General features: G+C 57.0%; 2 protein-coding genes across 7 annotated transcripts in view; both read left to right on the forward strand.

Annotated features, from left to right (window-relative positions):
* Positions 1–17,580, forward strand: part of FRMPD3 (FERM and PDZ domain containing 3) — a 43,668-nt gene extending 26,088 nt beyond the window's left edge. For all 6 annotated transcript variants that reach the window (XM_089536076.1, XM_089536071.1, XM_089536072.1 and 3 more), the window contains 11 exons: positions 989–1,093; positions 1,833–1,940; positions 2,239–2,370; positions 2,516–2,635; positions 3,097–3,233; positions 3,826–3,952; positions 5,442–5,531; positions 5,971–6,150; positions 8,226–8,376; positions 10,254–11,147; positions 13,020–17,580. In XM_089536076.1, the coding sequence (XP_089392202.1) occupies positions 989–1,093; positions 1,833–1,940; positions 2,239–2,370; positions 2,516–2,635; positions 3,097–3,233; positions 3,826–3,952; positions 5,442–5,531; positions 5,971–6,150; positions 8,226–8,376; positions 10,254–11,147; positions 13,020–15,907 (4,932 nt within the window). In that variant the 3' untranslated portion in view covers positions 15,908–17,580. The remainder of the gene's footprint in view (positions 1–988; positions 1,094–1,832; positions 1,941–2,238; positions 2,371–2,515; positions 2,636–3,096; positions 3,234–3,825; positions 3,953–5,441; positions 5,532–5,970; positions 6,151–8,225; positions 8,377–10,253; positions 11,148–13,019) is intronic.
* Positions 17,581–17,850: 270 nt separating this feature from the next.
* PRPS1 (phosphoribosyl pyrophosphate synthetase 1) lies at positions 17,851–22,733 on the forward strand. The gene is made up of 7 exons (XM_089536077.1): positions 17,851–18,360; positions 18,551–18,734; positions 19,297–19,395; positions 19,703–19,827; positions 20,368–20,541; positions 20,825–20,984; positions 21,437–22,733. The coding sequence occupies exons 1-7, from the start codon at positions 18,239–18,241 to the stop codon at positions 21,527–21,529; spliced, it is 957 nt and encodes a 318-aa protein (XP_089392203.1). The 5' UTR covers positions 17,851–18,238; the 3' UTR covers positions 21,530–22,733.
* The last annotated feature ends 1,266 nt before the right edge of the window (positions 22,734–23,999 follow it).

A 23,999-nucleotide genomic window follows, 5' to 3' on the forward strand; every position in this document is an offset into this window, starting at 1 on the left:
TTGAACTGTCATGCCATCGGCAATGAAGATGAGCTGTCGTTTCTGCTTTGATGAGCTTTTTGATCTTGGCAAAGTGGATGGGATCTGAGGCGCGAGAATCCCCTTGGCCTCCTCAAGAGGAGGAGGAAAAAGAGAGTTCAGCTGCGGGATTTAGCAAAGCCAGTGGCGGGTACCTGGCTCAGGCAGGCAGCTCTGGTCTTCCCTTCAAAGACCTGCGAGGTCAGACCTTTTCCAAGCCCCTTTGGGAGGGGGTCCCCTCATCTGGAAATGGGGGAGCAGGCCCTTTGCCAGAGTACTGCCTCTTAGCTTATTCCAGCCCTAGCCCTCCAAAAAGTCACACCAAGTTATGAGCCAAGGAGACTGTGTGGACATCTTGAGCTACCCATGCAAAGGTCCCCAGGTTCTGACCAGTTGCCAGAAGTGGCCCCAGCCACTTGCTGGAGACCTTCCTTGCTCAATCCTGTCTCCCTTCCCAGAATGAGCTGAGTGTGTGGGGCAATGGCACCCTCTCTGTCGAACCTCACAACAGTCCTGCGAAGTGGGCTCGGCTGAGAGAGAGTGGCCAGAGCTGGAGAGAGCAAAAGGGGTGCCAGACCAAGGCATCAGAATGTCTATGTCTCCCCAGTGGGGATTTGGTCCTCCAAGCCCTCCAGCCTGGGCAATGGAGCTGCTCTGATGAGGCCTTTGCTAGATGCCTAAGACTGAGGCTCCCTCGGGTGAAGCACCTCCATGGGTGGGAGACAGGCACTGACCCCCCAGGCAAGGGGTCATCGGGAAGTTCCTCTTTTGGTGTAACACAGCTGATCCTCCAGGGACCCACAGTCAAGGTTTTGCCGCAGGCTCCCTCCTTTCCTCCCTCCCTGCCTACCTGCCCTCTTCACTCTCTCTGACCCTCTGACCAAGGCACAGGGGAGCCCCAGACCCCTCTGGCCTTCCCATCTGGCTCTTGTGGGCAACGGGGGTGACCTGACTTTGCCTTTCCTTGCAGTCCCCCAAGTCAGCCTTCATCAGTGCTGCCAAGAAAGCAAAGCTGCGCTCCAATCCGGTGAAGGTTCGCTTTTCAGAACAAGTCACCATTGGCGAGCCCGATCCAGTAAGTTCCCTCCCCTGCCCTTCGCCCAATGCAGCCACCCCATCGCAGCTTCTGCGCTGCCCTCCAAGTCCCATTGTTCCTGGCAGGGCCCTGGCTAAAGGTCTCATCCTGCTCTGGTCACAGCTCCCAGATGAGAGACAGAGAAGAACTGGAGAGTGCAGCCCTCATGGCTAGCTGGTCCCACCAGGAGTGGCCAAATGCTGTGGGCTTTTATGTGCTCTTTCTCGGCTGCCCAGCCTCCACCCCTCTTCCCCAAAGGGAATGGTGTCCAGACGGCATCCGCTGAGGAGTGGGGAGCCCAGCCATGGTGGCTTCACACCTTGGCCAGCTCCCAGCTCCTCTGGAGGAGAACCAGACCCTGGAGACCACAATCTCTTAATGGCAGAAAGAGGTGGCAAAGCGACATGCCCAATGTGCATCACAGCTGCTGTGGGTGAGGGTCGAGAGGGGAGTGGGCCCTTTCTCCAAGGGACAACAGCTGGCAAGTGAGTGGAATGCTGTCAAAGCCAAAGCTCCCTTGCTCACTGGGCATGTGAGCCCCTCATTTGTAGGGGCAGAGCTGGCATAAAATGACTGGCAGGCACCTTCACTCCATCCCCCCTCTTTTTCTCTCATGTTTGCCCACCTGGGTGGCTTCCCCTGCCTTTTCTGCCACGCGTGGCCTCCTTGCTGGTGCTTTGGTGGCCCCTGGACTCATAGGGGCCCAAGGCACACTGTCCCTCCTCCTTTCCCCTTGTAGGAAATGCTGAAGAAGGAGGCTCTGCTCCTCATCCCCAACGTGCTGAAGGTTTTCCTTGAGAACGGGCAGATCAAGTCTTTCACTTTTGACGGCCGAACCACTGTCAAGGTAGGGAGCTGCCTTGAATAAATAAGATAAAACACAACATCTTGCCTTCCCTGGGCCAAAAAGGGGAAGGGGGTCAGCAACTCTCTGCCTTGCTGGAGATTTTCAAACAGAGGCTGGATGGCCATTTGTCACAGAGAGGGCTTAGACTTAGGCAGGATTGGTTTGGACTGGATGGTCCTTGGGATCTCCTCTGTGATTCTACGGAAGGCTATGGGGCCCAGTACAGAGGAGCTCTTTCCCCTCACAAACCGTTCTCTTTCTCTCTCCATACCCCATGTGCCACCCACCATGACACTAGGATGTGATGATGACCCTGCAGGACCGTCTCTCCTTGAGGCACATTGAGCATTTCTCACTAGTGCTGGAGTACTCCAGCCCAGAGCAGAGCCACAAGTTCCTTCTACTCCAAGACAAGCAGCCGCTGGCCCACGTAAGCTACTGGTGGATCTTGGGGGTGGACCCCTCTCCCCCTGCCTTCTCCCCCATTAGCAGCAGGAGACCCCAGAACATCCCCAGGACCCCTGGGCTTGGAGGACATTCCTCCCCCCCACCGGCCTCATCCTGTCCCACGCTAGGTGGTGCAGAGGACCCACTACCAGGGCATGCGATGCCTCTTTCGCGTCAGCTTCTTCCCCAAGGAGCCAGCAGAACTGCTCCGGAGGGACCCGGCCGCCTTTGAGTACCTCTACATCCAGGTAAGGGCAGGGGGGGGAGGAGGGACAAGGCTGAAGGAGGGCCTTTTCCTGCCCTCCAAGACTCCCCACCACCTGGGTGGCTCCTTGATCCGCCAGACCCATCCGTCTGTCCTCTTCCATGCAACTCTCCTTCCTGGGTGCAGCTGGGCAATTGTGGTTTTGATTGTTCTGGCCACAAGATGGTGTATCTCAGGTGGGCCTCTTCATTCTGGCCAACTTTGTGGCCAGTGGCATAGTAGTCAGGGCTAACTGGCCATCCCTGTTCCCCCTCTGAATGATGATGATGGGGCTGTGAAGATGAGCAAGAGAAGGGGATTCACCTGGACAGCAGATGTAGAAGGCTCTCTGCCCCCCTCCTGCCATGCATCCAAGAAGCCAGGCAATGGGGTGCAGTGGGGTGGAGGTCTCTCCTGAGAGCAAAGCCATGGATCCTGTGTCACTGCCTCTCCTTCCCCTTCCAGAGCCGGAACGACGTGATCCGGGAGCGTTTTGGCATGGAGCCCAAGCCGGAGATGCTGCTGGGCCTGACCGCCCTCCACATCTACATCACTGTCTCCGCCACGCGCCCCAGCCAGAAGGTCTCCCTCAAAAACGTTGAGTGAGTTCTGACTGCCCCCCCATCACTTCCTCCCTCTTGGGGCCATCAGGGGCTTTGCAGATGGGGGACAGGGAAGGCACTGGGTGCCATCCCTCTCCCTGGCAAGCAGCTTTCTTCTTCCCAACCCCCCCACCGTCTCTCTTCCAGCCACTGCCCCATGCTGCCCCCCACCTGCATCCTCCTGGGGGTCCCTTTCTGAAGGGCCTTGGCAAGATCCCAATGCTCTCTGGAGAGAGGACAGGAAACCTCATCCTGGCCTTATTCCTTGCCTGCATAGCCCCTTCTCCCCACCACCTGCCCCCCATCTCTTCTGAGGCATCCTAAGGGCAAATATGCCTTGGGTATTTGAGCCACTTCCTTACACAGCGTGGGTTTGGGCTTTTCTTGCTTGATCAGATTTTTGGTTGTTTTTATTAAAATGCCATGTTTATTAGTGGTGATCAACAGCTCCATGCCCCTCCATTGCCCGCTCTCTCCTCCAGAAGCATGGGCCGCAGGGGGTGAAGTGGGCAGGATGCCCCTCCTGCCCATCCACCTCCTCTTGCGTGGGCCTTGCTGACCTTGCTCTTTCCCCTCTTCTCTCCCTTCCCAGGAAGGAGTGGGGCCTGGAGCCCTTCCTGCCACCCTCCCTGCTGCAGGGCATCAAGGACAAGAGCCTGCGGAAGTCTCTCTCCCAGCAGCTGAAGGCCCACCAGAACCAGCCACCGTGTGGCACCAAGGCAAGTTCCACCTGGCAGGGCTGCCCTCTCCCTTGCCATGCCTGGGGAGGGGGGCTGGCCTTCACAATGGACAACTAGTTCGGCGGAGGATGCACTGGCTACCAGGGTTCCCTGACCAATGCAGACTGCAAGAAAAGGCCCTCAAAATGTGTGCCCTCCTTTTCTGTGGCAGCCGTCTTGCTCCCTGCCTTCACCTGCACACTGCTCAGTTTCCCTTGAAATAATTAAGACAGAAGGATGGTTCAAAAGGCACGTGAACGAGTTTAAACTTAATCTGTTGCCTGTTTTATTTCTTAAAGTAAATTTAATAGGCTGATCTGTAATGAAAGCGTATCTGTCAGAACATCAAAGCCTAGGAGCTAACTCCCTGCCCCACATACACACAATTTGTTGTGAAGAGTGGCATTTGAAGCCATTTCCGAACACACTGGCAGCTTGTTTTGCTTGCATTTTCTTGCAGCCAAGACTGTGTCTGCTGACACACTACAGAATTAATGCAGCTTGACACCGCTTTAACTGCCATTGCCCCATCCTATAGTCCTGGGATTTGTAGTTTCTTGTGGCACCAGAGCTCTCTGATAGAGAAGGCTAAAGATCTCACAAAACTACAAATCCCTGAGTTCCATAGCATGGAGTCATGGCAGGTAAAGTGGTGTCAAACTGCATTAACTGTGAAGTGTAGATGTAGTCTGTGCTTTCTCTGCTTCCAATACTGAGGGAGGGGCCTTTCTTTACTGATTTGGGGATCACAGTGGAGTCATCCAATGCCCCATCCCCCTGGTGAGGAGCACTGAGTGTCATGTCCCCCTTCTTTGTAATAATAATCTGTCCGTACCCTATAGGACTGTGTATCCCACAAAGGCCACCCTACAAAGGCAGCCAAAAGCAATGAAAGGTCACTAAAAGGAAATGCATTTAATAGCGTCAACCACACTGGTCTTTGGCAGCAAAAGTAGCAGTGTATTTTCTGGCACTTAAAGGCAATCAGCAGCATAACGGTGCATGTTGTCCTGTGCTAGAGTCCACTACTTCAGCAGATACATGAAGAGCTTTCCTCAGTTTCTCTTCCTCTCTGTGTGCACATGCATGAATGCATGCATGCAACCACACACACCACTGGCTGCATCCAGGGTGCAACTTGTGCAAAAAGTCAGTTGTGGCAATGCTGAACAAAGCTTAAACTCAGCCACAAGAGGGGACAGGAAGGCGTGGTGTTCCTTGTGTGCCAAACCAACAGCAGGAAGCTCCTTCTATTTCTCTTGCAACAGCAGCCCTTTGATGCAGTTTTTCTCTGGGTGGTCCCCCCTCTCTTGCCAAGTGCTGCAGTTGGATGCCCAGAGGCCTCTATCTCCTTCTTCTGCTGACCATGGAAAGCCTTTTCTGCCTTCTCCTCTGGGGAAGGAGCAGCACCCACAGCCTTGCCCTCCAGTGGCAGGGGAATGGGCGCATTTGCCTGCATCATCCTTGTGCTCCTGATGTGTCTCCACAGGTCTCCACTACTCAAGCAAAGCTCCAGTACTTGCGCATCCTGAATGAGCTGCCAACCTTTGCAGGCGTCCTCTTCAACACTGTGGGACTGGTACGGTTGGTTGAACCAGTGGGAGGGAGGCTGGGGTCAGAGCAACTGCTGCCCCACCATTTCCCAGGGGCAGAAGTGGGGGCTCCTGTGGGGCTGGGTCTTAGGCCAGTCAGACCCCCTCTCCCTCAGAATGTCTCCCATACTTCCAGTGCATTTGCTCTTGTCCATCCTCCCTTCTTTCTTTTACACCTCTAAACCTTTCAAGCACGAATACAAGGAGCCTTTCTGTTGGGCAGGACCCTCCTGCCCACTTTGCACCCAAGCAGTGAGCAAATGGCTAAGGCTTAACAACAACAAAAGCCTTTAGTTCCAGGTGTGGGGGGAAGGGAAGGGATGGTGGCTTTGGGATGGCTTCACAGCCTGGCAACCTCCTGCCTGCCTGCCTGCCTGCTTGCCTGCCATCCATCCGGACTTTAATTGGCACCTAAACTCTGCACAGGATGAGAAGCAGCCGGCCACCACGCTTCTGGTGGGCCCCCGCCATGGCATCAGCCACGTCATTGACCTGAAGACCAACCTGACCACTGTGCTGTCTGAGTTCAGCAAGGTCAGCAAGATCCAGCTCTTCAGGGAAAACCAGGGGGTGGCACGGGTGGAAACCAGCATCCTGGATGCCAAGGTAGGTCCCCAATGCCTCTCGCCACTGCATCCTGTCTATCACATGGGGGGGGGGGGGCTAGATGTGGGTTCTGTATGTAAAATGGATTCAAGAAACCAGCCTCTGGGAGAGCCAGGAGCAGCTGGCAAAGCAGTCAGGCCAAAGTCAGTCCAGGACCCCACTAAGGCTTCCTTCCTGCTTACCTGCCAGGAGGGCCAGTCACAGCAAGACTTGGTCCAGGGAAAAGGAGCCTTGACTCCTGCTCACTTCGCTTGTGCTCAGGGTGGTGGGCTCTGCCGTATACAGTGCCAAAGGAGAACTGGATTGGGTGAGTCCTGCACCACTCAGCCTGAGCTCCATTGGGCCTTTCCTTTCCCTGGCAATGAGCAGAACAAGCCGAGAGAGAAGCTTGGAGGAAGCTTTGCAAACATCCATGGGGCACTGGGGTCCTGGCAGCAGGAGAGGGAAAGGCTGCTGTTGGTTAAAGGGGCAAGAAGCAGAGCCTGTGGGGTCCTCCATCACTTGGGGGGGCAAAACCTCTCAGAGGAGCAAGAGAAGCCCCCTTCCAGGATGGTGAAGCTCAAAGCAGTGCTTCTGTTCTGAAACAGGCCTCAGGAAGGCCCAAGGATGCTGTGTGAGAAAGAGATGAAATCAGTCCAGGAATCCTTTGAAGTCAGGAGAGAGGCAGAAGTGGGCGGAAGATCTGCAGAGAACCCCCATATGAGACATCTATGCTCCTTAGTGCTGTTTCTTGTTTCCTAGAGCGGGAGGAATCTTCTGAGCCTTGCCAACTTTCTTCTCTTCCTACTTTTCTGTTTTGCCCAATTAGGAGATTGGGAGGACCGCAAGGCAACCCCCCTCCCACTCTATTCAGGCTCCTGGCTCAAACTGTTGCTGTGATCATCACTCTTAAGAGCCTCGCCTTGCAAGTCCCCAAACGCTGGGGCTTGGGGCTAAAGCCTGCTAATTAGCTGTGCCAGGCAGGCCCTGGTAGCTCTCCTCCTGCAAGGATGGGGCAGGACAGCCCTGGCACTCAGCAGCCCAATCCAGATGGCCTTTCCTCCCATGGAGCCTTGTGTCAGTTTCTTCCCTTGGGTCCCAGCTGCCACTCAGATGGGTCTGGCCCCTGCTTCTATGTATCCCAAAGAGGCACCACAACTTACCCTGCCTTTTTCTTTAAAAGACACTTAATGCAAATTTTGTACATTCTTAATAACCAAGTTCTTTACATCATGGCTTGGGTATGCACATATGTGGTGACTTGCGACCCAAGAGCAACCTTCTATGCCAAGAGGATGGTGAAATGGGCGCCCTCCCTGCAGCCCTGGGCCCAGGAGGAAGGAAGTGCACCATCCAAAAGCACGAGAGGCACATAAGTGCAGCTGTAGCCCTCCTCCTGTGACCACCTTTTGTCACAGAGGTTCCAGGACTTGGCAGAAAGGAGGGGAACCCATGGTCACCAGCAGCCCCCCTTTCTGAGCCTCCCGGAGGCATGCAAAGTATGGTCTGCCCAGGCAGGCACTTGTCTTCTTCCCCTGGGGAAAGGAGCGCCAGCCACTGGGTGGGATTTGCTGCTCAGCCATAGATGGAGGGCAGCACTTTGCCAAGCTATGTTTTCAAGGCTGCTGTGGCCTCTAACTAGGACGTTCGAGGAAAGAACTTCTCTCTCCTATTGCATGTTGGGATCTGGTGGGAACGACCCATGGGCCTGGAAGGCTTCCATTGTTGCCGCCCACCGTGGGTGGATTTCATCAAAAGGTAAGTTGGGAGCTGTGCGATGTTCCTGGTTGATGCCCTTCTCCGCTAAGGAAGGGCAAGATGACTCAACGTGCCCCTGCTCCTGTCCCTCCTCCGCGCAGCAGGTGTGGATCTGTGGCCTCCTTCGGGGCTGGGGTGGCATCTCCTCCTTCCTGCCAGGGCTGAGCATGGCTGGCCTAGGGAGGATGGTGTTGGTTCAGCAAAGGCACTGCTCCTCCTCCATGGCAGTGCCAGCCTCCTCTGGCTGAGGGCTCCCCTGCAGCAGGTGGGAGAGGGATCTTGCTGCCTTCCATTCAGATCCAGCTCTGCTCTCGCATCTCCTCCTTCTTCCTTTCCAGCCACTGGTGCTTCTCATGGAATGGCCGGAGGCCACAAACTTCGCTGGCCTGATAGCTGGCTACTGCCGCCTTCTGGTGGACTCCAAGAGGATGATCTTTGCCCGCCATGCCAGCCAGCCCCCACCGCCCCCGCCTCCAATTATCAAGGCAGGTACGTTTCCAGCTCTCCTCTTTGCGCTGCTACAGCTGCCTCCTCCTCCTCCTCCTCCTGCTGCTGCTGCTGCTGCCCCTATCTTCTCAGGGCTGGTGTTGGCAGGGGCAGAGGGTGGTGGTGCCCAGCAGGCATCCTCCTCTTGCTGGGGCAGACCGAGGCTTCTCTGCTCCTCACTGCCACCCCATTGGGTGCCTCTCACCCAAGGTGGCTGGAGAGAGACTGACCCAGAGGGGGAAGGGGAAGATGGGAACAGGGCAGCTGAGATCCTGCACCAAAGAGACATAGAGCAAGTTTATGCTCACCTCAGTTGCACTGAGCCACCTCATTGCAGAATTGGCATGTTGCACAGCCAAATGCATATCATGCATTGATGAAAAATACACAACTATGTACAGACATGCAGTCAGTGCACCAGGTGCAGCAACGCACAACATTTTACATGCAATGTGGAGTGAAATGCAATGGCATCATATCTTCAGTAAGCCTGCTTCAGTAATATTCAGTATGCAAAGTGATCTTGTAACACTGTTTGAGACTGACTGAAAGAAAGAAGTTGTGCGCAGAATGCCTATTGAAATGCAAAACTTTGTGGCCATGGATATGAGATGACAAGTTCAGTTTTGTTGGGGGACAAAGGCAGGAGGAAGGCTGTTGCCTAAAGCCAAGGAGAGTAGATAACCATATGAATGAGTATTGGAACATAGTGTGGGAACTCAAGAGGAGATGTGATGAACTGTTTAAGGATGCCCTCATGAGGATGGGATAAGATAATGCTGAAATTTACGCAGTTTACCATGAAACCATTGCCTCTGTTTAACCCAATGCTGATGGCATGGAGTCTGTGGATAATTTCCAATTTCTGCTGTTTCTCTTTCCAATCTTCCTTTGTTGTCTTTTTATTCAAGGACTGCTGTTCCAAGGTCTGAGATGGACTACTTAGGAAGACTGAAGTGTTTCACAACTGTTTTTTATATATTCCCGTTCCTAATGTCTGATTTATGTCCATTTATCCTCTGGCACAGGGACTGGCCTGTTTGCCCAACGTAGAGTACTGAGGGCACTGCTGGCATAGTATGGCATAAATCACTTTGGAAGATGAGCAAGTGAAAGCACCTCTCATATGGGGGGGGGGGGGGGTTGATGTAATTAGGGCCTGTGATAAAATTTCCTGAATAGATGTGGAGAAAGATCTGGCATCTGGGTTTGTGGCAAGGCTTTGTACTGGTGTCCACATCTGTGTTGTGTATCCTCCTGTAGTTAAATAACTGTTTGAGGCTGTCTGTTGGCAAGTAAAAGCCTGCCACCAAGAGTCCTTGAAAGGGCAGGATTGCACAGCCCAGAATGGGTTGTAGTTCATTGATGCTACATTTGTCTCAGCTGGGAGCTGTAAGTGGAGAGCTCTCATTTTCTGTTTTCAGTCTCTTCTGTAATAAATTAGTCCTGGGTACAAGTCTTGCCACATATATATTGGCATGTATAGTTTGGCGTCCCTGTTGCGGGTGTGAGCAGAAGCAATTGTATTTGAGGGCTTGGTTGTAGACCATTGGAGAAAAGATTCCTTTGCATACTGATTTTCCAGACCAACAGAGCTATTTATTTGAATTCTGTAATATTCAGTGGGATACAAATTCTACACACACACTCCCAAAATAACCCATAAACAGCCATATGCACAAAGGAACTTAGGTATGCATAAGAAATGGAGAGGATGCCCGGTGGGCAGCCACTAAACAGCAGTGGGACTTAGGGGGAGGAAGCACCCTGCAGCTTTTGGGTGGAGGAGAGGGAGAGAAGGAGCAGGTGACGCCCTGCAGGCTCCGATCTTTCCTTCCAGCCAGGCAGAGTCCTAACGCTCCCATTCCTCTTCCTTTTAGATTATGCCAATGCGCCGCCTGCCAGCCACCGGCCTGCCCCCATGGGGCACCTGGGAAAGAAAGAGAGCAGGGTCCTGGGTGGCCCTCTCCCCAGCCCCTGCGAGCGCACCCCCCGAGATCCCGTGGACTCGGACTCGGAGCTCGTCCGCTTTTGCTACCTGCACATGCGGGAGCAGAGGAAGGAACGCAAGAACCGGACGGACATCAATGAAAACCTGATCTTCTTTGAGGAGTCCCGGCCCCGGACCAAGTCTGACCCGACCCCCAAGAGCTCCGGGCAGGACTACGAGGGGGTCACCCAGGACTATGACCCGGATGGCCTGGACCGGAAGCGCCGGGCCAACCGTACCCGTGCACACACCATGGATGGCCACGGCCACAGCCGCTCTGTCCAATTCTACTGTGACTCCTGCAAAGCCAAAGTCAAGGGGGGCCAAGGGGCTGCCACTGCTGCCAACTCCATATCATCCGCCCTCAGCACCTCTCGCAAGGGTGGCAACCCCGCCTCCCGTGACAACACGGTGGTGGACCTGACGTCCCTCCCGCCACCTGGGAGTGACGAGGAGGATGAGACCACCGCCCTGCTCCCGGCCATCGCTGCCCCTCCGCCTGGCTTCCGGGACAACAGCTCAGACGAGGACGACTCCAAGCGCCGAGCGGCGGCTGTGGCAGTGGTGGCGGCAGCGGCAGCAGCCCAAAGCCAGGAGTCTGGACGACACCTCTGTGGGCTCCTCTACGACGAAATCCCAGTGACACTCATCGACAGCGTGCAGACAAGGACGGTCAAGGACCATGCGCAGGATCTGGACGATGCACTGGTCTCCACCCTGCAGGCACTGGAAGCTCTGGCCGCCTCGGAGGATGGACCGCACCCCCCGCCTCAGCAGACAGCAGGTACCCACACCCCTAACCTTCACTCCTGTTGGCACTCTCTGCCAGCCCTTTCATCTGCTATTTGGGGCAGAGGGATGCTAGTGGTCTGGCTCAGTCCCTTCGATGGCATCATTTCTAAGGGAAAGGGTCAGAATGAAAGGTTTGGGCTCTCTCTGGACCATTTAAGGCCCCAAAGAGGTCTCTTATTTCTTGAACAGGTGACCCACAATACTGTCCTCATGTGGCCCAGGCGCCACCTGACCTCCACATCAAACCAGCTCTGTTCCAGGGTGGAGCTCCTTGCATGCAAACCCTGGCTCCTGGGCCAGTTGCTGCATGGCTGGAACTCTAGCTGAGATGGAAGTGTGTCTGCACATGCCTTCAATTCAGTTCTTGTAACCTCTGCAAATTTCCAAGTCTGTGGGCAAGAGTACAGTCATGCTGGCCTTGTATGCATCAGCATCCAGAAGAGGGTCAACATGACCTCAGAAACGCCCCATTGCCTTGAAAGCTGAGGCATAGACAAGTTGCCCAGATAAGCCCCTTCTGAAGGGATTGATGGACACCTAGGTTGTGACGGCAACTTGACACTCGTTTGGAACTGAAAATCAATGCTTCGTACGTAGCATGCTGTGACCACACAGCATTTTCCTGGGAACTTCACCCAGCACATCCTTAGGTGTCTTTAAAGCAATGCAGAGGAACCAGAGATTGCTCACGGATTTGCATGTGACACATTCCTCCTGGTAAGACGGCAGCGTTCCAGTGCGATTTGCCTGCCAGCCTGGAGGAGGGCCACACGCTTCCCCTCCCTGGGTCACTTCCTGACCTTTAAGGAATGAGTAGTCAGGGAAGTTGGGCACTCCTCCACCAAGTGCTCCTAGGACCCTTTTAAATGTTACTCTCTTACTCATCTCAACCCCTTGCAGGTGTCATTTTACGGACCTTTTCCTTCCTTAATAAATGTGCCAAATTATTTGGGGGTTGTGACTTTGTGCTAGTAGAATGAGCAGAATATCATTCTACTAGCAATACAAAATCAGGGAAGGCCCTCATTTTAGGAAGGGTCTGGGCAGGTCCTGTCCTCCCCCCACTGCTGCTGCCCAAAGAGAGCCCGCTCCCACTTTCAGCTCATTCAGAGGATCCAGAAGGGTTCCTTTCTCAGAGTCCACCTTCTGAGAATGCAGAGAAAGAGACTGAGAGAACCTGGCTATCTCTGGCCCACTTTGGGTCTGGCAAAGGCACTCCTCCCTCCTTCCCTCTCTGCTTCTTAAGCCAGGGGCCCTAAGGAAGCCAAACTGGCCACTGGAGCCATGTGGGGCCAGACCAGCTGGGCCCTGAGCGACAGCAGCAGCTGCAGCACTGTGACCTCAGTGGCATCCACCTTTGAGCACTTCCTTCTGCCCAGCAGCTGGGGGTGGGGATGGCTGGGCTGGGTGGTCAGTGGATGTGGGTGATAAACTTGCCAGTCACTGTCTTTGATGCAGTGGTGCAAAGCAGGGATCCCATCCATCTCCCACAAGCTCTTAGAGGGAGGTGGAGCAGGCTGCGGGAGCAGCGTCTGTGGTCTCTGACTCTTTGCCCTCAGGAATCTGGTGTCCCAGAAAAAGCCAGAACACTCTGGACTCATACACACATGCGGATCCTCCTACACACAAGATGGGCCACCAGCACGCTGGCCAGGGCAGGAGAATGGATGCCTCTAGGCCTGCACCCTCTCTTTACCTGTGTCTTTACTCCTACCCAACTAGTTGATAGCTCACAGGTGGGAGGGAGGCACGTGACACAGCAGCATGTGCTCTATGGGCCCCCCTGCTCCTGAGGAGAACCACTGAGGTAGAAAATGACACACACACACATGCCAATTCTGACCCTCAGCTTCTCTCTCTCCAGGTCTGATTGTTCTAGCTGCCATCACCCCAGAGTCCTCCCTTGATTCTGGCCATGAAACCAACTCATCAGAGATCACAGACGTCTCGGAGGTGGTCTCGGCCATGAAGCAGCACCAGAACGCTGCCTTCTTCCTGGCCCAGCACATCAACAAGGAGGGCCTGCTGGCCAGGAAGGACCTCCCGTTCCGCCTCCAAGGCTGCACTGCGCAAGCCATCCTCACATCGCCTTACAGTCTCCGGCGCCCAGAGCCCAGCTCCCTTCCAGCGGCAGTCACCTCAGAGTCCAAGACTGGCCCCATCTGCAGCAGAAGCAAGCTGGAGCCTCCCTGTCCGGGACAGAGCAACACCTCGGCTGCGCAGCCAGAAGCTCCACAGCAAGCTGGGGAGACCAGGAGCCAAGGCAGGTCGATTCTGCCGCTGCCCGAGGGCAAGGGCTCTGGGCCCCACCTGGCGGCCTTTGAAGTCTCCCTGCGCACTGCCACAGCTTCCCTGAGCAACCAGCAGAACCAGGAGGGGCTGCAGGACAAGAGGCCCACAGAGGTCCGGCTGAGCCCCACGCTGGTCCTGGATGCTGAGGGCCTGAAGACCCCAGCCCTCATCTCAACGGCTCTGCAGCAAGCGATCAGCCACAAAGCCTCCTCTCCTTCTCCTAGAGTTCTCTCACCAGCAAGCACTGTGCGCAATGACAGCCACAGTTGTAGCTGGCCGGTTGGCATCATGCTTGGCCGCCAAGGATTGGTGACCATGGACCAGCCTGCCCCCAACTCCAAGGCCTCCCAGAAGGAGCAGGAAGGGGTCTCTCCCAGGCCCCCAGGGAACAAAACCCATGATGGCTGCCCTTGCTCCCCAGAAGAGGTGGCTGGACCGGCTCCCAAGAGAAGGCAGGAGCCAGTGGAGAGGCTGGGGCCCCAGGATTTGGGCCAGAAAGGGGCTGGAGAGGCTGCCAGCATGGCTTGCAACAAAGTGGCTGGCTCCGTGAGCCAAGGGGAAAGGGGGCAGGCCGAGATGAGGAGCCTAAAGGCCGAGGCCAGCACCCCAAGGCCCCCACCTGCCAGGAATGGGGGCATCTTCAGGGGACCCGGCAGTGAGGACCCCAAAGGGCAGGTCCAGCTGGGAGGCAGGGCAGAAGGCATGGGCACCAGCTCTGTGACTTTGGTGCAGCCCGAAAAGGTCCTGGCAGTCACTCTGCCAGACACCGATGTGCCTGCAAAGCCCAAAGTGCCCAAGGCCTCCTTCCGCCTGCGGAGCCTCTTTTCAGCCACCTTCCCTGCCCGGCTGAAAAAGGAGACGGATGAGCGGCAGGCCCAGCTGCAGAAGGTCAAGCAGTATGAGCTAGAGCTTCTGGAGGAACTGCTCAAGCCAAAGGCCCAGCCAGGGGAGGCCCTCCTCCTGCCGTCCCCATCGCTTCCCCCACAGCCACCAGAGCATCTGCTCCCCTCGGCCCCCGGGGGGCGCTGCGCTTGTCAACTAAGGACCAGCCCCGTTCAGAAGGTGCCCGGCCTCTCCCGGGAGCAGCGGCGTAGCTGCGACTGCAAGCGCCTCAGCCGTGGGGTGAGGCCCCAGGCCAGCCAGGTCTCAGAGGCGGAGCGGCACGGGCGGGAGAAAGCCCCTCGGCAGCAGCAGCATGGGGAGGCCCCAAAGGGCACTCGTGTCTGGAGCCCCTGCAAGGGTGCCCGTGTCCGTTCCACCAGCCTGGAGTCCAGGGACTGCCGCTCCAACCCCGAGCCTAGTGTATCCTGCCTACCCGCATGCGCCTCTCGGGGGGAGTGCCTGGGAGCCCACCACTACCAGAGACTCATGCGCCGCTACAGTGTTGGAGAAATAGACAAAGCTGAGCCCACCCAACCAGCCATGGATGTCTACCGTAGCGTCCATGCGGCGGCCAAGTTGCTGATGAAAGAGAGCGATGCTGAAGCTCAGGCTCCTCTGCCACCAACAGGTAGACTCCAGGAGCCAGCCCCTGCCATGGGGCCAGACCCCTCCTATGTCCAAATGGCTGCCCAGGAGAAGAAGGTCCAGAGGGACCGAGGCCCCTGTCCAACCACAGAAGACATCTACCCCAACCACCCCCGGCTGCCAGAGGATGGGGAGCCAGAGGAGGAAGAGGGGGCCAGTGAGCATTGCTGCTCCATGCGCTACTGCTTCTACTACCGGAAGTGTGATGCAGCTGACGATGGGAGTGAGAAGGACGAGCTCTCCTACTCCATCCCCATGCAGATACTGCCCGGCATGGAGCTTGACAGCCAGACCATTCCAGTGGTCAGCCGGACCCTCCAGGTCCTGGACGCCACGGCCTGCAGCAGCCCCGATAGCCACCAGACCCAGGAGATAGACCTGCGGACCTCAACCTTTGAGGGCAGCCTAGCCAAGATCCACGCCCTGAAGGGCCGGACCTACGCCTTGCCTGACGGGTTTCTGGCCGCCCAGATGGACACCAGCGAGCTCCTGACCATCCTGAGGCAATGCATAGTGAACCCTGACGTCCGGGAGGGCAAGCCCTACCTCCCGCAGCTGATTGAACACAAGCAGGACCTGGCCCTCCACTTCAAGGAGTTCCGGGCCTCCTGCCGGCGTGTGGCTGCTGTGGACAAGAGTCCGGCCCACATGCTCTTGGCCATCACCAGCAGCTTCCAGGTGCTGGGTGCCCTGATCGAGACCTTTGTGCGGCTGGTGCATGTCGTGCGCTCCGACTCCCAGCGCCAGGCCCTGCTGGCCAAGGTGGAGGAGGTGGTCAGGAACTACACGTTCCTGCTGAGGGCCGCCGAGGAGTCCACGGCGAGGACGGCCACTCACCGGGGAGACCCAGCCGCCGATCTGTTGGGCCGTCCGTCGATGGTGTCTGTTGTGAGCACGTTTACACGCTCCTTGAAGACACTAATGAACAAGTGAGGCAGCCTCTCCTGGAGCCTTTCCCTTGAGGCCAGCTGGGCAAGAGGGAGCCCCTGCGCTTCCACTATTGGGGGGCATGTGGAGGCTGGAGGAGCAACAGGGGAAGCGAGTTGCCTTGCCAGCTGCTGCTGGTCCTTTCGGGTAGAGAGAGGGTGAGGCCACCGTGGCCATGTCAGCCCTCCCCATCTCTGGCTCCTTCACTGGCCTGTCAACATAAGGTTGCTTTTGCCCCATGAGGTTGGGTGGAGGGCAGCCTGGAAATCCCCCCATCCCACACACAGACACCAAAGCTTTGCCAACATTGGGTGAAATGGTCAGCAGGCCAGCTCCTGGCCAAGCCTGTGGGCACATCCTGGGCCAGCTAGGGAGCAAGATGGGGGGCATCACCCCTTCCTAGGGGCACCTCTGGTCTCTGAGCTGGAAAGGGGCCATCCTCCTTCTTGCTCAGTGCATGTGTGCGCACGCGATGGAAAGTGGAGGTCACGGTGGGGCAGAACATCCCCATTGCCTGAGCAAGAACAGATTTTGTGGGGAGGGGAAGGAAGCCCAGTGTCCCTGTCTGAAGTGAATGGTCCAGGCTGGGACCCAGGGGGGGGGGGCAGATGCCTCTGAGGGCCAGGGTCCCACATTGCCCTAGCTCTGGACGCATGCGCAAGACATGGGTGGGTGGGTTGGGCTAGGTCTGGGGGGAAGTGTCTTCCTGCCAGCCCTTTGCTAGCTCCTCTGGACTGTTGTTCCGTTGGGGCTTCTTTCTTCCTTTGAATGTAAGGCGATATGGTGCCAAAGGGGTCCTTCTTTCTGTTCCTGGGTCGCCTCCAGACGTAAGCGCACAGGGCCCTGGGGGGCCCCTTCCTCACCCCAAAACGAGGCAGAGCAGAGGGACCCCTCAGGCTCCATGGCTGCCCTTTCGGAGGGGGTCTCTCTGGAGGGTCCCTGGCTTCAGTGCCAACGGGGCAATCATCCCCCGCCTCTTCCCGAAGACAAGGCCCAACCCACCTCCGCCCCCTTCGCCCTTGATATGGAGATGCACACTGTGGCTCCCAGCCCCCGTCCCTCCAGAGTGCCATGAAGCCCGGGGCCAGCCCCAGGCCTCCAGGGAGAAGGGCTGCCTTCTCTGCCGGCCCCTGCCAGCCCCCTTCCCTGCTGCATCCAAGGAAGGAAGGAGGGAAGGAAGGAAGGAAGGAAGGAAGGGGCCTTTTGTAAAAGGAAAAAAGCCTGTACAGACTATACATAGCACCAAAACTATATATAGATATGGATATATATGTTAATAGATATATATAAATATATATAAGTATAAATACATAAGTTTATGTCTTGTTTTACAAACAGGAGAGAGCAAATATATTAACCTTAGTACCAAACCTCCAGCCTCTGAGTGTTCTTTCTGAGCAAAGGTTTGTCCTTTGAGGACCAGGGGCCCCTGCAGGGACCCTGAGCCGGCTTTCCCCTCCAGGCCCCGGGCGACCAGCAGCAGAGGGCCCTCGGTCGGGACGATGGAGGACGGCTCACAGGAGCCATGGCTGAAGGGGGCTCCGGGGCTTTCGCGGCGGAGAGAAGGGTCCCTAACAGCATGGCACACTCTCTCAGCCTCCTCTGGCTCTGAAAAACTTTGCCAAGAAAAGCACAGGACTCTGGGAGTTGTAGTCCTATTCCTCCTTCCGGTCAGCGATCCCATCACTTCCGGGGCTCCACACCCCCTAACTATTGATCCGCTGCTACTGCTGGACATTTCTACGCATGCGCACACTCCCCTCCTTCTCCCTGCTCCCCCTCCCACTGCGGAGGGAGCCCACTTCTCGCCTCGTCTCTCCTCGCGATAAAGACTCCTCGGAGAGAGCGCGCCCATTGGCTTCCGGGGCCCCGCCCTCCACTCGCTGGTCCAATCGCCGAAGCGCTGGAGGAAGATGGGTCGGCAGGCGCATGCGCCTTTGGCCCGCCCCGTGCACCGCGTTGCCATGTGACGGGCGGGGAGGCGACAAAGGGGGCGTGGTCGGCGAGGAGCGCCAAGATGGCGGCGGGGAAGGCGCAGGCGGCGCAGGCGTTGCGGCGGTCGTCGTCGTCGTAGGCGGGGCCCGTGCTGCTGCTGCCCTTTCGTTCCTGGGAGCCGGGCCGCCAGGAGGGCGGAGGGCGCGGCCGCGGCTGGATTCCCTGAGCGCTCCGCTTGCAGCCGAGGCCGGGCCCGGGGAGCGGCGCCGCGAGGCCGAGGAGGAGGCGGCGCCCCAGCCCCAGCCCCAGCCCCGGGGAGAGGGCTCCGCGGCGAGGGCGGCAGCGGCGGCCCCCTGCTCCTCCTCGGGCTCCGCCTCGGTCCCGGGCCCGCTGGCCGGCAGGATGCCCAACATCAAGATCTTCAGCGGCAGCTCCCACCAAGACCTCTCGCAGAAGATCGCCGACCGCCTCGGCCTCGAGCTCGGGAAGGTCGTCACCAAGAAGTTCTCCAACCAGGAGACATGGTGAGGCAGCGGAGGAGGAGGAGGACTCGCGTTCCCGGCGTGCCTCGCGCGGGAGGGGCGGGGCCTCACTGTGGGAGGCGCAAGGGAGGCCAGGGCCCGGGGGTTCTGGGACATGGCGCTGCTGCCAGGCCTCCGGGGGCTGCAGCCCTGGCCAAGGGCCGTCCCTAAGGGCTCCGCCCGCCTCTTGCAGCGTGGAGATCGGGGAGAGCGTCCGCGGGGAAGACGTCTACATCGTCCAGAGCGGCTGCGGGGAGATCAACGACAACCTGATGGAGCTCCTGATCATGATCAACGCCTGCAAGATCGCCTCGGCCAGCCGGGTCACGGCCGTCATCCCCTGCTTCCCTTACGCCCGGCAGGACAAGAAGGACAAGGTCAGGCAGGCCCTCCCTCCGTGGGGAGCCCTTGCAGCGGCTCAGTCGCAAGCCCCGGGTTTCACTCAATAGGAGAAGGCAGCGTCCAGCTGCAAAGGAGGGAGCATGGAAAGCGGGTAGAGAAGGAGGCGGTTTCTATGGCCCTGGATGAGGGTCAGAGGGTCTAATTACTCAGACAGCCCAAGTGTTTATGTCCAGTCATTGCAATAGGTAGAAGGCCCAATGGAGAAACCGGGGCTAAAGAGCTTGGGATGAGGAGAGGCCCACAGGCAGCCATACTCTCTGTAAAGTCCCCAGTGACTCCAATAACAATGGCCCATGTGTTCCCACTGCTGTGGCTTCTCTGGGCACCAGGTCAGCTTTGACTCTGAGGCCTTGGGCTTCTTGGGGCAGGGATGCTGCCAGGGTGGGTGCTTTGTGCCATGGGAAGAAACCCAAGACCTGGAGCTGGGAGAGAGGGAAGGAGATGGGGTCTCTGCGGTGGGAGGTGGGGAGGGGATGTTGCTGCTGTCCCTGGCGGCCAGAAGAGCTCCCACCCTGACCAGGCTGCTTTCCCTTGCAGAGCCGGGCCCCCATCTCTGCCAAGCTGGTGGCAAACATGCTCTCGGTGGCTGGCGCAGACCACATCATCACCATGGACCTGCATGCCTCTCAGATCCAGGTTTGTCCATGCCAAGGAGGTGTGCTGAAACCCACCCCAAATCAGAGCCTGTTGGGAGGATGGGGGAAGAGGTGCATGACTTGGCAAGTGGGCAACCCACACGTGTTCATGGCGTGGCGCTGGGCGTTTTGGCCTGAGGTGATGTATGTGACCTTCCAGGACGAGAAAATCACAGGGCCAAAACACACTGCAGAAATAACCCAGGTTGAGACCACTTTAACTGCCCATGCTAGAGAATTCTGGGATCTGTAATTTGTTGTTGTGGCATCAGAGCGCTCTGATAGAGAAGGCTAAATCTCTCGCCCAGGGCTTCTTTGATATCCCTGTCGACAACTTGTACGCCGAGCCTGCAGTGCTGAAGTGGATCAAGGAGAACATTGTGGAGTGGAAGAACTGCACCATCGTCTCCCCAGATGCAGGAGGAGCCAAGAGGTGAGCCCTTCAAGCAGCAGCTGGGGGCCTATCCTCTTCCTGAGGAAACCTTTGCTACCTCCCCCCCCCCAGCTCTCTTCCCACTTCAGAATGGCCCTCTGGTGTGGTTTGGCTTCTGGCCAATGGGTCTTGATGGCTCACTTGCCTTTGGGTGTCCTTCTCTGGCAAGCTAAGCTGAGAAGTTGCTTTTGCCCCAGACCTGGGCAGAATCCCACTGATTTTCAGACAAATGGGCACCCCCGGCAGTGGGGAGAGAGGGCATTGTACAAGTGTGGGGAGGGAATCCTTTCAGACCTTCAGGTACAAGTCCTACTCCTGTACTGCATCACCACTAGCCAGGAATCCTGGCGGTTGGAGTACAGCTACATACGGTGGACCGCAGCCATATAGGCACCCACCCTGCTGCAGTCTGAGGTTCCTCTCAGTTGCCCCCTGTACAGTCTCAGTGGCTGCCAGCTTCCTGGTGTCTGGTTGGAGGACAGGTGGGTTTCCCCCAGTGTTTTATATGGCTATACAGCATGGCTCTCTCTCCCTCCCTAGAGTGACCTCCATAGCTGATCGGCTGAATGTGGACTTTGCCCTCATACACAAGGAGAGGAAGAAGGCAAATGAGGTGGACCGCATGGTGCTGGTGGGGGATGTGAAGGACAGGGTGGCCATCCTCGTGGACGACATGGCGGACACCTGTGGCACCATCTGCCACGCTGCAGACAAGTGAGTGGGGTTCCCTGTGCAGAGAGTCCACAGCTGCCTCCATCTACTTTTTCTCTCTGGCACTGAGAGTTCTTTCCTTGCTGTGCTCTCTCCTTCCTTCGGCTGGGGCTGGCTTTAGTCTGCCTTAATAAGATTATTTTCTGATTAAGAAAATTGCTTCACGCTGTTGTCGTTGAGAGCATGATGGGTGAGGTTTGTGATGGCATAATGGCAGGTTGAGGTGCTCCAGAAGAGCCTTGGGCCTGGTCAGGACATGCCTTTTCTCTCTCTCTCTGCCATGCAGACTGGTCTCAGCCGGGGCCACCAAAGTTTATGCCATCCTGACTCACGGGATCTTTTCGGGGCCGGCGATTTCCCGAATCAACAGTGCCTGCTTTGAGGCCGTGGTCGTCACAAACACCATCCCCCAAGAGGACAAGATGAAACACTGCCCGAAAATCCAGGTAAGGTTTTCTGGAAAAGCAGGAGGAGGCGCCTGGGAAGGGCAGAATCTGCTGCTTGGAAAGTTGTTTTTGTATAAAGTAATGGGAGGTGTGGCTTGTTCTTGTTAATGATATACTTGCCAGTATCATTTTCAGTAGCTTGTCACATTATTGGTTACTTTGCAGCTAAAAGAATAAGAAATCAGCATAGAATGAGCAATTGCTTCAAAATGCTTTATTTCTCCCACCCCCACTCCCCCCGGGTGGGCTTCCCACAGAGTAAGGGGTAAACATGCCTCTTTTGGTGGGAAGGGGAAGATGCTACGGGGGTTGCTGTTGTTGGTTTTGCCAAAGGGCTGCCTGTATTAACCCCTCTTCCCCCTTCCAAAAAAATTCCTATCGCGTTACTCCAAGTCCTGGTCAGCCCTTCCTCTTCTGATGGCCATCCTTTCCGGCTCCCTTTCCCTTTGCAGGTGATCGACATCTCCATGATCCTGGCTGAGGCCATCCGGAGGACTCACAATGGGGAATCGGTCTCTTACCTGTTCAGCCACGTCCCGTTATAACAGTAGATGCAGCGGACGCTTGTGTGGCTCCCCCCCCCTTTTTTTTTGGAAAAACCAAAATTTGTTTTAAGGTTCAGTAGAAGCTGTTGCTTGTTTGACTGCACCTCTCCTCTGTTCTGCCTTTGCGCTTCCCAAAGCTTGGTAGGGGAGGGTCATCTTTCAAGCACTCAGTCAGTCTTCTGCAGACCCCTCTGGTAGTTTTAGATTTTCGTGGAAGTAGTCGAACCGTTTCCATTCAGCGGAGATTGGAACTGACCGGCCGTGCAGAAGGCCATACGTCCTGGGGGGGAATGGGTCCAGGAGGGGGTTAGTTTGCACAGCTATCTTGTATGGATGGGTCTCTCACCACCCCTTGGCAGCAGCAGAAGAGAACTCTGGGTTCAGGGAGACCGTTGCCTTGCTTGGACCCCTTCCTTGGCCTTTCTGTCCAGTTCATTTCAGAGGCGGCCCCACTCCTCCACCCTCAGCCTTCTGGGGCATATTCTGTTTAGATCTCTGGTAAGCATCACTTTCTGGCCCCTGGTCAGCTTCTCTCCCCAGTTCCTTTCCCTCTGCATCTTCAGGTGCCTTTGGGAGACCTGGGCGGCTTTTCCTAGTGAGCCGGGCGGTGAGACTTTATTTATTGGTGCTTTTGGGTTACCCTTCCTCACTCCCCATTGACACTCCCAGAATAGGGCTGGGCAGGGATCTCTCGGCCTCACGGGACAGATAGCATCAAGAACTCAGAACCATGGCCACCTTCCTCTGGCTTTCTCAGCATAGAGTCCTGCGTAGCTGGCTTGCTTTCTTTATCAGTAGCTTGGTCTAATTTGGAAGATGGTTTGATGGTGGAGCCACCTGGCCGCAGCCCCCCAGGGATTGGGGGGTTCGGAGGGGATTCAGCCCTACCTCCCCGGAAGCTGTAGGTGTGGAGGGAGGCCAGGGTTGCGGTGCCTTTTGAAATGGTGGCCCTGTCTGGCATTGGTCCCACAGCAATTCATCTCCTCCTTTGTACGCGCTGGTTTATGTTTTGTTCCGTGTCTGTCTGTCTCTCGCACACACATGTGTGTCTGTGTTTGCTTCTTGGCTTTGGGTCCTTCCACTCTCTACAGCCGTCGCTGCCTCTCTTTTGCCCGAGGCTTTGGGGCGGCAGAAGGATTCAGCAGCATTTCTGTTCTTCACAATCTCAAATGAAGGAGGAATTAAACTTTTATTTAAAAACCAAGGGCTTCTGGTCCCTTTTTGGGCACTCAGCGTTTCTGGGAGACCATGTGGTGCAGTGGCTTTTCTGCCAGAAGAACACCCCCCTAAAGTTAGGATGTTGGGGTGCCACCAGCCTCCCTTGGAGAATAAGGCAAGGAAGTCCAGGGCAAAAGGAGCCGAAAGGGAAATGAGGGTAGAGTGTGGCCGATGAGGGGAACCCGTGTCTCCAACTGGGACTTCACTTCCTGTGCATCACAAGCCCTTTCTCGCCAGTAACTGGGAGGGGGGTGGGTCTCCTGTGTGGGCAGAAAGATCAAATGGCCGCTTACGCCTCCGGGGCAAAGCCAGAGGGTGCTTGCCTCACTGAGGCTGCTCCTGGAGCTCCTGTTTCTTTGGGAGGGAAGGGTCAGCCATGGTCCTCTTGCCTTGAGAAGGTGCCCCTCTGAGCCCCCCCCCATGTGCTGGCAGGCCCCCATCCTTGGGGCAGATTCACTCAGGACCATGGGGGGGGGGTGGAGAGGAGGCTGTGGGGCGGAAGGCCGTGTGCCCCCCCTCCCGGTAGCAATGCCAGTGAACCCAAGGGGTCATCTTGAGACCCTCCCTCCTTCAGCCCCAGGGATGGTGGGGCAGACTCATCTCCCCCTTTGAAGCCGGGCTGCGCTCCGAGGTAGACGTTTCCCTGACCCGGCCTGCCTTCCCTCCAGCCACTGGGCAGCTGGGGGGGGGCCTTTGGCCGGAGGAGGAGCAGGAGGGGGGTCTTCTCGCAGCCTTGCCAGGAAAAGAAGACGAAGCAGGTGCTCCCTCCGCCGGAAGCGCAGCTGGTGCCTCTGCCTGCGGTGCTGCGAAGGAGGCAGGCTCAGCAGCGGAGGAAGCGGCCCCCGGATGCAGGGCAGGGCGGGCAGGCGGCGCCTACATCCATCCATCCATCCATCCGGCTGGGCTGCTGCTGCTGCTTCGGCTGCACATTGTTCCTCCTCCGCGGCAGGTAAGTGGGGCCCAGCTGGAAGCATCGCAAGGAAGGAAGGGGGCCAGGGCAGGCTCCCACTCTCCTCCTCCTCTTTCCCTGGGACAAAGGGCGTCCCTCCCTCCCTCTGGGTCCTTGGCCTTCCTGGGGGCAGCCAGGGGTCTCCTTCGGAAAGCTCAGAGGAGGTGCATTGCATTGCATTGCATTGCATGGGGGGGTCTGGTCTGGAGCTCATGGGGCCCCCCTCCAGGTAGGAGAGGAGGCTTGTGGGGAAGGGGTTTAAGGCATGGCCCCCAGCCATAGTGCAGCTCGTTTCCCGCCAAT

Source organism: Sceloporus occidentalis, unplaced genomic scaffold (assembly GCF_023333645.1).
Source record: "Sceloporus occidentalis isolate IW3139 unplaced genomic scaffold, rSceOcc1.0.p SCAF_8, whole genome shotgun sequence".
In the NCBI taxonomy this organism is placed as follows: domain Eukaryota; kingdom Metazoa; phylum Chordata; class Lepidosauria; order Squamata; family Phrynosomatidae; genus Sceloporus; species Sceloporus occidentalis.